Source organism: Pseudoliparis swirei, chromosome 20 (genome assembly GCF_029220125.1).
Source record: "Pseudoliparis swirei isolate HS2019 ecotype Mariana Trench chromosome 20, NWPU_hadal_v1, whole genome shotgun sequence".
Taxonomy (NCBI): domain Eukaryota; kingdom Metazoa; phylum Chordata; class Actinopteri; order Perciformes; family Liparidae; genus Pseudoliparis; species Pseudoliparis swirei.
The window spans coordinates 17910320-17923446 of record NC_079407.1 but is presented as its reverse complement, the minus strand read 5'-3'; the positions used below and the strand labels follow the sequence as shown (position 1 = coordinate 17923446).

At 40.8% G+C, this 13127-nt stretch overlaps 1 protein-coding gene across 1 annotated transcript; it reads left to right on the top strand.

Moving 5' to 3' along the window:
• Window positions 1–4120: 4120 nt before the first annotated feature.
• On the top strand, window positions 4121–11704 carry slc13a5b (solute carrier family 13 member 5b). Its single transcript, XM_056441157.1, has 12 exons — window positions 4121–4251; window positions 5011–5139; window positions 5225–5361; window positions 5609–5817; window positions 5935–6115; window positions 6206–6328; window positions 6454–6666; window positions 6796–6902; window positions 7017–7138; window positions 7672–7833; window positions 8860–8997; window positions 9377–11704. Exons 1-12 carry the CDS (start codon window positions 4153–4155, stop codon window positions 9500–9502), a joined length of 1746 nt encoding a protein of 581 aa, XP_056297132.1. The 5' UTR covers window positions 4121–4152; the 3' UTR covers window positions 9503–11704.
• Window positions 11705–13127: the final 1423 nt, after the last annotated feature.

Genomic DNA, 13127 nt, shown 5'->3' with positions numbered 1-13127 from the left:
TAAATTTAGCTACACCACTGTCAGTTAGACATCTGGGTGTACACATATTACAGTGTACACTCAGGTAGTATAAGCTCAAAAGTTATGAGGTAATGCTCTGACAGAAGTGGGAAGACCACCAAATGCTCAATGTCACATAAGAACAAGGTGGAGGGCGTGGCCAAAGCAGTGAGTGGGTTTCTGTTCTCTGACAGAAGCCAATCGAGTCCAACAATGAGATAAATGCAGCATTAAGGCAATCATTATCAACATCCACATGAATATTACAATCTCTTACAATAATAACCGTGTCAGTTTTAAGGACTAAACTTTATAGAAACTCTGAAAATTCAGATAGAAATTCTGGATATGGACCTGGGTACAGTATAACAAATATAATTTGCTGGAATGTTTCAGCTGGCTATTTATTTAGCAAGCACATTCCCAATAGTTTCCTCTCGTATGTCTCAAAAACACTCTATTTTGAATTTAATTTAGATCTTGGTCCTCCTCTTTTCTCCTCAGGGCCATTTCCCCAAAGTCCTGCAAATAACGTTGGATTAATACCAGACATTATTTCTGTGATCACTTGACAGGGCAGAAGTAGATATTGTGACAATCACAATGGCAAAAGAGATATATCCGTGTTAGAGGTTTCCTTTAATTTATTTTATTATTTTTTAAGGTAAGCACAGGGCTGGCCATCCTACTGACAAACATATTTATAGATCAGGTCATGGAGGGAATGAAATGAAGCGACAATACCACATTTTGCTGGTGATTTCTTTTCAGGTACCCTTAAAATATCGTTGTTGTTTTTTTAAAACACCACACCATAGACTATTTCCCAAATACCTATAGGTCCCACAATCTCTATTGTGTCTATTATATTAAATAAATATGTGCTTCTAATACCTGACTGGGGGTGCCGTCAGAGTCGTCTCCACAAGGTGGCGTTATGTCTGTAATTTCATAGATAAACATACAATTTGTAAATTCAGTCTTTCTTACATATTATTATGTTTAATGTGCATTCCTGATTCCTCTTTGACATTACTTTTTTATATATTTTTAAAATACCACAAACTCACACCAAATCTGACAACTTTCAGTGATTTTAAATTGGACCCTGAATGTAAAAACGGGCTTTATCTGAATATAGAAATGTGTTATGATCTGTTTATCAGAAGAACACAGTGTCATTGATAGGAATTTCTTGTGACAGAAAATGTTCCGTTGATTTAAATTCCGATGTATTATCTGAGATGGTTATGAATACGCTTGAAGGTAGATTATACTTTATATGTTGCGGTTGCAAACTTGACAGGGATGTGATTTAATATTTGTGAAGCTGTGAAGGATATTGAAAAATGCTTCTCAGTGTGCAATAACCTACTTATAAGACTTATGCACATGGGAATGCACTCATGTGAGGGCAGCCAATCTAACTTTATATACAAACTTGATATGAACATTTGATGCATTGTATTTAATTTTATGTACGGATGTTTTCAAATTCAAGTCAAACATCATTATCAAAACTGATGTTAAAGCAAAGAGACAGGCAGTTGGTGTCCGTGTGGACCAGATAGATTTCTTACAAAAATGTTTTTTTTAATCTGTAAAAATTAATCTATGAATGAATTTTGAAATCCCACACTGTGTTGTAGACTCACAATTATAGGGGCACACATTAAAAGCTTCTCTCATCTCAGCATACCACCAATGCAACATAATTACTGTACGTATTACTGAAAAGATAAAGAACATGACATTCCTTGGCTCAGCATTTTGTTATCTTCCTAGAACTGACAAGCATCATGGGTTTTATGTCCTGAAGCAAGCTTTGGGTTATGGATTAAAGCATATTCTCTGCAAATGACCTTAACATGAAAAAGGGTGGACAATGCATTACAGGATCTTTGCAATAAATAATATCTGTACTTTTGTATCGTGTCACATCACTCAAAATAAGATGCCAACAGCTTTTCCTCCTCTCTTGCAGGAATGGCTAATTTGACATAGAGGAACACAGTTGCCACACCTCATTTATATTATTCAACATTTTGAAAAATTGACTTCAAAGCATCAGTTCACCAGCACTGAGCAAACACGCACAATACTTTTCCAATTCCCTGTTTCTCCTCTTTACTTTTACCAGTTGTGTCACAAAAATCGTCTCAATCATTGGCGAAATACAGAAATGTTAACCAAAGAGCAAAATGTATCTTTGCGAAGAAATGAAAAACTTTGTGACATACACAATAGAGAAATCCACATTACGGGCATGTCGAAATACAAAGACTGCTGATGAATGTTTTGGGCGTGTCCTAAACTTGGACAGTTCTGGTGCTATGTTTTTAATATCTTATCTATAGTTTTAGGGATCAAGCTACAACCGTGCCCTCTTCTGGCAATCTTTGGAATCCCTGCCAAACCCATCCTATATAGTACCAAAGAAAATGATATCATTGCTTTTACTACTCTTCTGGCTCGTCGCAGAATACTGCTTGCTTGGAAGTCTCCAGGTCCACCATCTCAGTCTGCCTGGCTTAAGGATGTAATGTTTTTCCTGAGTCTTGAAAAAATCAAATATACACTTAGAGGCTGTAATGACCATTTCACGAGGAAGTGGCAGCCTTTCATTTCCTATTTCCAAGACCTGTCAGTGTTGCCCAATGATTGAGGCGTTAGGTTCTGTCCATCTGTCTGATTTATTGCAACCAAATCCATGTATTACAAAAATCTGTGAACAAATGTAAAGGCCATGGGTGTGGGTGGGTTTGTGGGTGGGCGTATTATGATTCATTATTTTTCCTTATTTTCAATTGTTTTTTTATTTTTTATTTTTTATTTATTAGTTGTGTTTCTTCTCATTTTTCACTTTACGTTGTCTGTTTGCTCTACCTTCCTGTCACTTTATGCAGTATTACTGCAAACAGAACAACACACACACACAAAAAAAAAAACTTGTTCGCTGATTCCTGTCGCTATATTGTGCACATTCTCTAATAAAGTATATTTCAAAAAACAAAATATGAAAAACTTTGTGACTTACACAATACAGAAATCCACATTACGGGCATGTCGAAATACAAAGACTGCTGATGAAGGAATAATTTAGATTTAGTTTATTAAAATACGCTTAAAGGAAGCCAGTTTTTCCTTATGGCATCATGAGGGGGAAATACATTGATCACAGAACATGCTGCTTCCAAAAACAGATACAAGAAATCTCTTACATCATTGTTTGGGTGATCTTTTAGCTAGAAATGTGGTCTGTGGGTTTCTTATATATTTTATTTGTTGCAAAAAGTTCTGCTTTAATTGATTGATACACAAAGTTGAAGTCAATCTAATCTGCTAAAACAATTTCCCATTTATTATTATTGTGACAATTATCGTGATAGTTTACATGTTCTGTTTGATACATGTGAAAGGCTTTCAAGAAGCTTTTTTATTTTGGTGAAGGGTAGATGTGCTAAAGTATTCAGATCAGTAGCAACACACAGAATAATGGGGAATTACTTGATTTAGTGAACAGAATAAGTCATTTGGTACGGCAGCTACTTGGTTGCAACACATTTTTCATATATTGTATATATTGTTTTAGACATAGATATTTAAATTGTAAATACAAGTGTTATTTTTGATCCAGAATTGCATCAGTGTAAGTGTTTGAAGCAGCATTTAGAACATTAGAGAGATTTAATTTACAGGAACGTGTTTTAAATTCATAATAATGATGATGATGATGACGATGATGATGATGATGATGATGATAAAAGGTTTCTCAACTGTGCAGTGTGTCACTGTAATAATCTGGACTTGTGGCTTCAGTATTTAGCAAATGCATGCTACCTGCCTGGCAGCCTATCATTTATGGTTTTCTGACAGAAAAGCAGCGGTTTCCAAAATAACGCCATAATTATTCATTATAAATAATAATAAAAAACATATTTGGTAATTGTACGTCAATATTTGGGAATTGGGAGGTTTGCTGATTATCCGATAGAACACGATTCTCTCTCTCTCTCTCTCTCTCTCTCTCTCTCTCTCGCTCTCTCTCTCTCTCCTTTATGTGAGGTGTGGGACTCCCCCTCCTCCTCTCGCCTGCTAGTGAAAAGCGGGATCTTTGGTGCGATAGCCTCCCATTCTCCGTTTCCCTTTAGGATGGGATTCTTCAAATATCTCCGCACGGTGAAGAATGAGGTTATCCTCGTAACAGCTCCGTTACTCTTCCTCCCCTTGCCTTTAGTGATCGGGACATCGGTGAGTAACTATTTCATTTCAAATGCAATATTGCCACATTATTATGAAATAGAGGAATATTGCGACAACTGGTGATTTGGGCATTTTATTTAATTTAATAAAGGAGGCATTTCACTTCACAGTGACAACACATTGAACTAAATTCTTCCGCAAACTTCAGCGCCACAGGAACATGTCCTCCTTGCACCGGGGCTCTCCTGCACCTGTTGCTGCACTGGCGGCCAACTTGCATGAGAACTGCCCGGTGTAGCCTGAGGCCGGAGCGCTCCGAAGTCTGGTTGTTTTAACTATTGTTGTGAACATGAAGGGTACGTCGTGTCCAGCGTGCACGCAGAGTCCGATCTGTCCACGTTGCTGGCGCGCGCACGGGCGGTGCGGGCCGAGCGCGTTGTGATGGACCTCCACTCATGACTACACCGCATGAACAATGGCCCAAAGAAAGCAGGCCGGACGAGTTTTGGCCTATGAGCTCTCAATCTGAAAGAAAGTTTAGGAAAGATTTGCTCACTTTCAAAGGATTTTTTTTTACACGTATCAAAGCCACCGAGGCTGAAAAACAATGTTGTATTACAATAAATCATAAACACATTGATATGAGGTAACAATCATTGGATGGGGTGTTTATCTCAGAAGTGTACATGCAGGTGACTAAAACAGTATAACAAAAAGCACACTTATCTTTAACCTTTGAAACATATTAACATCCCATTCAGAATTACATAACACTCACACTATATGTGATTACATGTTGTTGTGCAGGAGGCAAAATGCGCCTATGTGATAGCCCTGATGGCGGTGTACTGGTGCACAGAAGTCCTACCGCTGGCCGTAACAGCTCTGCTCCCAGCCATTCTCTTCCCCCTGTTTGGCATCATGCAATCCAAAGATGTAAGTGAAAATAACTGCAACAGTGTGGAAGTGGCTCCGCAGGGATGGATTTGTGTTCATGCACATCTCCTTCTGTGTGACGCAGGTGTGTATGGAGTACCTGAAGGACACAAACCTGCTGTTTTTGGGGGGATTGTTGGTCGCAGTAGCCGTGGAGCACTGGAATCTGCACAAGCGCATCGCCTTGAGGGTGCTGCTCGTCGTTGGTGTGCGTCCAGCGCTGTAAGTGGCTCAGACGCGTGGCTTCTCATCTTTCAGAACAATTCCCGCAGCATATCTAATCAACTATGATATCTAAACACACACTATAGATTAGGGAACTATGTTCAAGTTGATCATTGGCATCATAAAAATAATCTCTTTCTTTTTTATTGTTGATTGTTGTAAAACTCTCTTGGCGGCCTCTTACAATCCAAGGCCACCGACAGTGTTAAAGGTTCTTTCGGGTTGTTTTTCATCTTCCTGGCAGTTTGATGTTGGGCTTCATGGGCGTGACAGCCTTCTTGTCCATGTGGATCAGTAACACAGCTACCACAGCCATGATGGTGCCTATTGTCCAAGCAGTGCTGCAGCAGCTCAACAGCAGTGAGGCAGAGATGCCTCAGATCCTCAGCTCAGAGGAGCAGGTCCAGACATCAGATCCTGACAGTAAACAGCCTCCACAGAGCGAGAGCCAAGGTGAGCCATGGTCGTCTTCATATGCAGGGTTCTGTTTGGCCAAGCTAAATAATCCAGTACTGCCTATAAAACTAGGTTATTTTGGAGCTCCTTTTATAACTCACTCTTTGTTTGAAGGTCCAGTGGTGGTGACTTTCTTGGATGTGGCAGCAGAGGCTGCAATGCAAAAAGAGGCAGCAGAAAAGCTTAAAATGTGTAAAGGGATGACCCTGTGTGTCTGTTATGCTGCCAGCATCGGAGGCACCGCCACGCTCACAGGAACCGGGCCCAATCTGGTGCTCAAGGGCCAGATGAACCAGTGAGTGTTCACTCAAACATTTGTTTTGTCATAGTCATTGTTTGTATAAAATGTTTCGATTGATTACAACTTTTTTCTTTTCTTTCTTAGACTCTTTCCCCAAAACGGGGATGTGATTAACTTTGCCTCCTGGTTCGGCTTTGCCTTCCCGAACATGATTATCATGCTCGCACTGGCCTGGCTTTGGCTGCAGTTCGTCTTCATGGGATTCAAGTGAGTTTGGTGATGGTTAAAGCCTAATCACACCGACATAGACTTGAATCAACATCAAGAAACCTTTGCCGCATCAGGAGTGTGAAGGTGACACCAAGGTGTTATTTCCCATGTGATCCGTCTAGCTTCAAGAAGACGTGGGGCTGTGGGGCCGTGAAGACAGAGAAGGACATTGCTGCCTATAATGTGATCCGTGAGGAGCATCGCCAGCTGGGGCCCATGTCCTTCGGAGAGATCAGTGTCCTGTGTCTCTTTATTCTGCTGGTAGTGATGTGGTTCACGAGGGACCCGGGCTTTGTCGACGGCTGGGCGACAGATATCTTCAACTCCAAAGCAGAGTTTGTAAACAACAGCAAACCTCATGTTTCACTCACACGTTAATCTTGTTTAGGACCCTTGTTTCATTTGCATGAGAGACACTTTCATACATCTAAATTTGTTTATTCCCTCATCACTCCACTTCCCAGGTATGTGACAGATGCCACAGTGGCAATCTTTATTGCCGTCCTTCTCTTTGTCCTGCCCTCCAAACCCCCGCGTTTCTGTTCGCGAAGGACTCAAAGTTCCGAATCAGGTGAGCCATCACTCTGGAAGGATGTATGTTACGTATCACACAGCTGTATCCAAGTCTTTCGAGCTGGAGACTGTGGAATGACTCAATACTGATATAAATGTGTTGGATCTTTAGCACCCCATGAAACTGTTGGCCGAACTCCACCTCTGCTCACCTGGAAAGTTGCCCAAAAGAAGGTACCGTGGGGCATCGTGCTTCTTCTTGGTGGAGGTTTTGCTCTGGCCAAGGGCAGCGAGGTAAGCGTCGGCTGGGTTTCAAGTTGTGCAATGAATTCATGAAATCAAACCCTTTGTGTAATGCTATTGATTGTTAAGATTTGTCTCTGGCAATATTTATTTAATATATTTCCATTATTTAAAACCATCTGTAGTGTTTTTTTATTGTTCCCACACTGGAGCCAAATGGCCTTCTTTTGCACAAGGGATTCACAGGAAATGGAGCAGCAATGTAATCCAGCATGACTGTTTTAATTTGTATCCAAATCAGTCTTGTTATTTACAGCATTTTCTTCTAAAGCTGTTTTAGGTTGCAGCGATGCAAACTGAAAATATCCTACTGCTGCTAGATCAAATGTTCCCTCTGTGTGTGGTGCTTTAGTTTGATTTATTTTGCTAATTTATGCTGCAAATACCCCTGAGTAATATTCCAAAGGATGCTATATATGAGGCACACACCTGAATTAGAGCTTAATCACAGGAAATGATTAAATGTTGATTTACACATCAAAACTATTTTACAGAAAATATTTTATAAATATCTCTCTCTTTAGGTATCAGGACTCTCAATGTGGTTGGGAGATCAAATGGCTCCCCTGCAACACATCCCTCCCTGGGCAATTGCTATCATCTTATGCCTGCTGATTGCTACCTTCACAGAGTGCACCAGTAATGTGACCACTGCGACGCTCTTCCTACCTGTCTTAGCCTCAATGGTAAGTTATCAGGAAGAATGTGAAATGTGTTAAAAGATATTTAAAAAAGCAGAAGCAGAGGCAGGATCTCAGACTGCAGGAGCCAGACAATTCTGTTAGGTTCATGATGGTGTAAAGTGCTACAGAGTGTAATTTCTTTTCAACCAATTTCACCAATTGGAGTCCAGCATTGAAACTACTCCCAGTGGGAGCCGGCCTATTTTTCCCTGTTTGTCCATCTAGTTGGTCATTCAGGCTGAATGTGTTTGGTCCCCTTCCCCTGGGCCCCTCCTCCCATTAATAATCTGCCAAACACACCAATGCAGCCCAGTGCCTTTTAAAACTGCCCACCCTGCTGCTGCTAAAGAATGGCATCACTGTGCCCGCTGGTCCAGGCTGGGTTGCGAAATCCAGTGCCAAGCCAGGGTATTCAGAAAGGTATTTATTGTGGATGAAGTCCAGTAGGGTGCACTGGGGTGTCTAACCCGAATGTGAAAACAGAGATAGAAAGAAACCAGCATGGGATCAGCTGACAGTGAGGAGATGATGCTTTATGGCAATCACAGCTTGTATGTCTGTTCCTTTATGTGCTATCCTGTCATGGGATTATGCATTATTTTATTCAAACAAAAACCATCCGACAAGACTAAACACTGTCATCGTGGTGAACTGATCTACAGCCGGTAGTTTAAAAAACTCTAAAAAAAACCTTTGTTTATTTTAAAGGCCAGAAATCACTGTGCGACGGTGCTGCAACATATGTAATTCAGAAGCAAATTCCACTGAGTGATGTTTTCTGCAATTTAGTAGTCTGCCATTATCGTCACTCCTGAAGAGCGTTTCTATTCTCGATGTCATGACTCAGCCCTGAGCTTGCAGGAATTACATCTTAATTACACCCACCTCATGAGAGTTCTCATTCCACAAAGAATTACACACATTTTACTCTGACTCATGAGTCAGTGATTACGGTTGCAGAAAAAAAGAGTGGAGGATTTGAAGATGATGGCTCTTTGACTGTTGAAGCTTTCTGTGTGATTATTGCAGTCTCAGTCCATCGGAATCAACCCACTGTACGTCATGGTGCCTTGTACTCTGAGTGCCTCGTTTGCCTTCATGCTGCCGGTTGCTACGCCTCCGAACGCGATAGTCTTCTCTTATGGATACCTCAAGGTTATTGACATGGTGAGTATGGTAGCGGTTTGTTGTGTTTGTTCAGTCAATGATATGTGGAATATGCAAAGTTGTCAGTTTCAGGCCACAGTTACACATTAAGGAGGATGGCTGAACTTGTGTATGTAGGAATAACTCTTCATTTTGGTTAAAAACACCTGTTTGCTTTCTTGCTAAAAGTCAGATAAGAAGATCAATACCGTTCTTAAGGTGTAAAAGTCTCACCGCTGGACCGTTTGCTAACCAGCTTGTGGCTGTTTAGCTTCCTATTTAACGGATGACACGAGTGGTATCGAACTCATCTAACTCTCAGTCAGAAAGTGAACAAGCGAAGTCCTCCAAATGTCCTACTATCGCTAACATATATCTACATGCTCTTTTCCTCCATCAGGCCAGGACAGGAATAGTCATGAACATCATCGGCATCCTTTGTATCACACTGGCCGTCAACACCTGGGGCAAGGCCATGTTTGACCTGGACACCTTCCCGGCCTGGGCCAACGTCACCAAGGTGTGAGTCTGGTACTGCCACAGGAGAGAATCCACGCACCCGCTGCCCTCACTATCATCAGGTACCCGACAAAGATTTATGGTCAAAGGGGACAGCACAGGACCGCACGGTGGACCGCACGGTGGACCGCACGGTGGACCGCACAATGGACCGCACAGTGGACCGCACAGTGGACCGCACAGTGGACCGCCGCCGTCCGATTGCATCAAGAATGCAAGGCCATCGAGGCTTGTTTTCATTGACACCTGAGTAATATATAATTGAAAGAAGAGTGGTTGAGGAATGGAATTTAAAAAAAAAAAATCTTTATTTACATTGCATCATAACTACACTCAGATTTTATAATCCACTGAAGCAGCTATTGGAAGGGTATTAATAAGGCAATTCAAAGCACTTTACACGTGTTGAGACAAAGTGCAAAATAATCACATTATAGAAGATAAAATAATAAAAAAGATGAAAGAGAAAATATCTAATATGCATCAGACAATATGGACAAAAAAACATTGAATAATAATAATAATAATATTACAATCAGTCTTCTCTATTCTTTTTTTTATCTACATCTGGGGTGGAGATTATAAAGTCATTAGGGGGAAGTTTATAGAAATGTTTTACATATTCAAATGCAGTAACAACTAAATAGCAATAAGCCATATAGGAAGGTAACTTTGCTCAATTACTGCACTTAGAACTAGAATGTTGAGGTACTTTATTTAAGGATGTTCATCTTGTGCTACTTCTGCTTTTACTTCACATTTCAAGTGAAAATATTTCCTTTTTTACTCGAGTACATTTATTTGAGAGCTGTCGCTACTTGTCTATCTTTTGTATAAATGTGATATGAAATATTATTAGAGATAAAAGTATGCAAAAATAGCCCCATCTCAACCAGATACAACATTATGTGTCAATGCATTAGTATCATCCAATAACATTAACATATCACTGAAAAGGGTAATTCAGCTTCAATCTGTAATTTTACAATTTTATATATTTGTGTGTCAGAAATCTGTACTCTCACTGAAGTAAAATGTTGAATTCAGGACTAATCCACGGTTTTTAGAGCTGATGGGCTTGTTAGCACATCTTTCTAAATAGATTTAAGGTAGCAAACACTGCTAGTTAGTTTTGGCATTTTGGTATTTACAGATAATGGGCTCATATGAACTATATGTCAGACTCTTGACAAGAAGTAAACTTGTACTTTGGACCCCTATGTTCAGGCTATATCTGGATGTATGGTGGTTTGTTTTAGTTCCAGTTGAACTTTGAAATGCACCAATGCAAAAACATATGTGCCTTGTGTTGTGTTCGACCGTCCTCAAGAGAACTCCCTCTGCGATGAGGTCCGTCAACAAAATAGAGAGACAATCGATGGTTTCACTTCCAGTAAAAAATATTTATACAAAAAGTAACGCAAACACAATTACAAATTGAATCACACTCGGAAATACATGAAATATATCCTGTGGGACAGAGATCAAGCGCCCGCCCCCGGGCAGACCGGTGTACATCGGTTACCTGCCCGGCAGCTGGCACAAGATCTGATTTTCAGAATGTCAGGCCAGCCTCCATCTGGTCAGCACAACTTCCAGCCCTGTGATTGGACAACACCTTGTTCTGTTCTTCCTTATCACTCCTGTGGTCTTAGTTTACAATCAACAACATTCCTCGACCATCAGGTCAAGCAAACCCCCTATTTCTCCAAGATCTACACCTCTTCGTGCCTTAAACATTTCCCAGCCAAACGTTTTTGTTCCTCTCACAGTCGTTGTCTGAGGTCTTTCACAATCACATTCACGGTTATTCATTTAATATCATTGGATAATACCTTCAGTGTATTTTATTTGACTTGACCCTTCAACATCTAAATACAATATTATACACAATAGCTATTGCTAAGAGCGCTATTAAGCATAGCTTTCTCACACTTGTACAAACACACAGATGTATTGTACTGTAAACACATTCTCAATATTTTTGATCAATACACATTGAGAAAATCCTCACTGCAATCATGAATTATGACTGAATTGCAATAAAGTGTTTTTTAAGCTATGGCTCTTTTTTCTCTTCAATTGCAAGACTTTTGTACCTGGGAAAGAATTAATGAAGTATATTCTCTGCCGAAATATCCAATGGGCTAAAGATACAATATTTCATTGGTCTGTGACAAACTCTAAAAATAAAAGACATAAGTTTCAATATTGTGAGTTTTAATGTGTCTTTCTTGTTGCACAGCCTCCATACACCGTGCTTTGATAACATTTTCAAATCCTCATTCCTTTTCCATATACAAAGTTATTTCAGCTGTTCATGCACAGAATATTTCGCAATTCTACAGAAACACTTAAAATGTAAGCCACTGATTTCACAGCAAGATCTTAACAGTTAACATTAATGGCCGAGCATAGGCTTCTAAGACTTTAATGAACAGGTGGAAATAAAACAATCATCCAAAACCAAGTGATCCCACTTTCATCACCAGTCGTCTCTTTCTCAACTACGCATGACTATTAGCCGTGTGTCTCCGCCTCTCGCTGAAGGACCGCTTGTCTCATACATAAAGCTGATATAATCCTGTAAACACAGTGTGCAAAACCACAGTAATCCTGCACTGAAAGGCCACACCTAATATATGAAGACAAGAGCTCTGTGTCATTGTCCTCTTGCCGAGACGTTGCGTGAGCAAAGGGTCAAGGTGGTGATGATGTCCAGCGTCATAAACATTATGAGCTCAAAGAAGACATTTCACATGTCTCCATTTAAATAATGCAAAAGCACTTTATTACAACCCTAAACACCATGATGAGAACTGTCTTTTACAGCGAGACAAAAGGTCATCACTCCCGTGACTCTTTACATGTTAGACGGTTTGAAAGTGACGGTCGGGTGCATAGAGAAGACCAGATCACTATCATCTGAGATCCCAATGGGGAAAAAAGTTGATGTAATTATAGTGCCTTTCTTTCACTTTGCTGCCTTTCAGCCACCCACTTATTGATTGATTGATTGATATATTTATTTGTCGTTTGCCAGAGTACAGGTACAAAAGCATCGAAATTACAAGAAAGGGTGGATGAAAGATTACAGCATAACATGAGGGAAGAAGGCGAGAAAAAACACCAACCCCCCGACTATGCCCCGAGAGGGGTACAGTGTGGGAGCAGGAAAAAAACACCTTAGCACATAAGCACATACATTTTAGACATGACTTGCAACGAGTAGGAAGGGGGGAGGGGAGGTAATCCAACAACTGGGTGATCTAAGCCCATCCATTGGGGGCAGAAGGTAACCAGCACCGACAAGCAGCCAGCCGGTCCGGCGCCATCACAGCAGCGCCAGCCACAGCCCCGTCCGGTCACACTGGGGGTAAAAAGCAGGCGAAGGCGTGGGATGGGGGGAGGGGGGTAGTGAATGCAAATCAGTATTATTGAAAGTTTGTGTGTGCGTGTTCTGGTATGTCGTCCTCCCCCAGGCCACAACAGACAGAGTTCTCAGTCCGCAAGATGGTCGTTGCCATGGAGATAGCCTTGAAAGGTCCTGGGAGAAAACAACCACAGGTGTCTGTGGATAGGGGGAAGGGAATGAGAGAGATTCTCGTTTCAGTGATCTTCGGGGGAGTTGT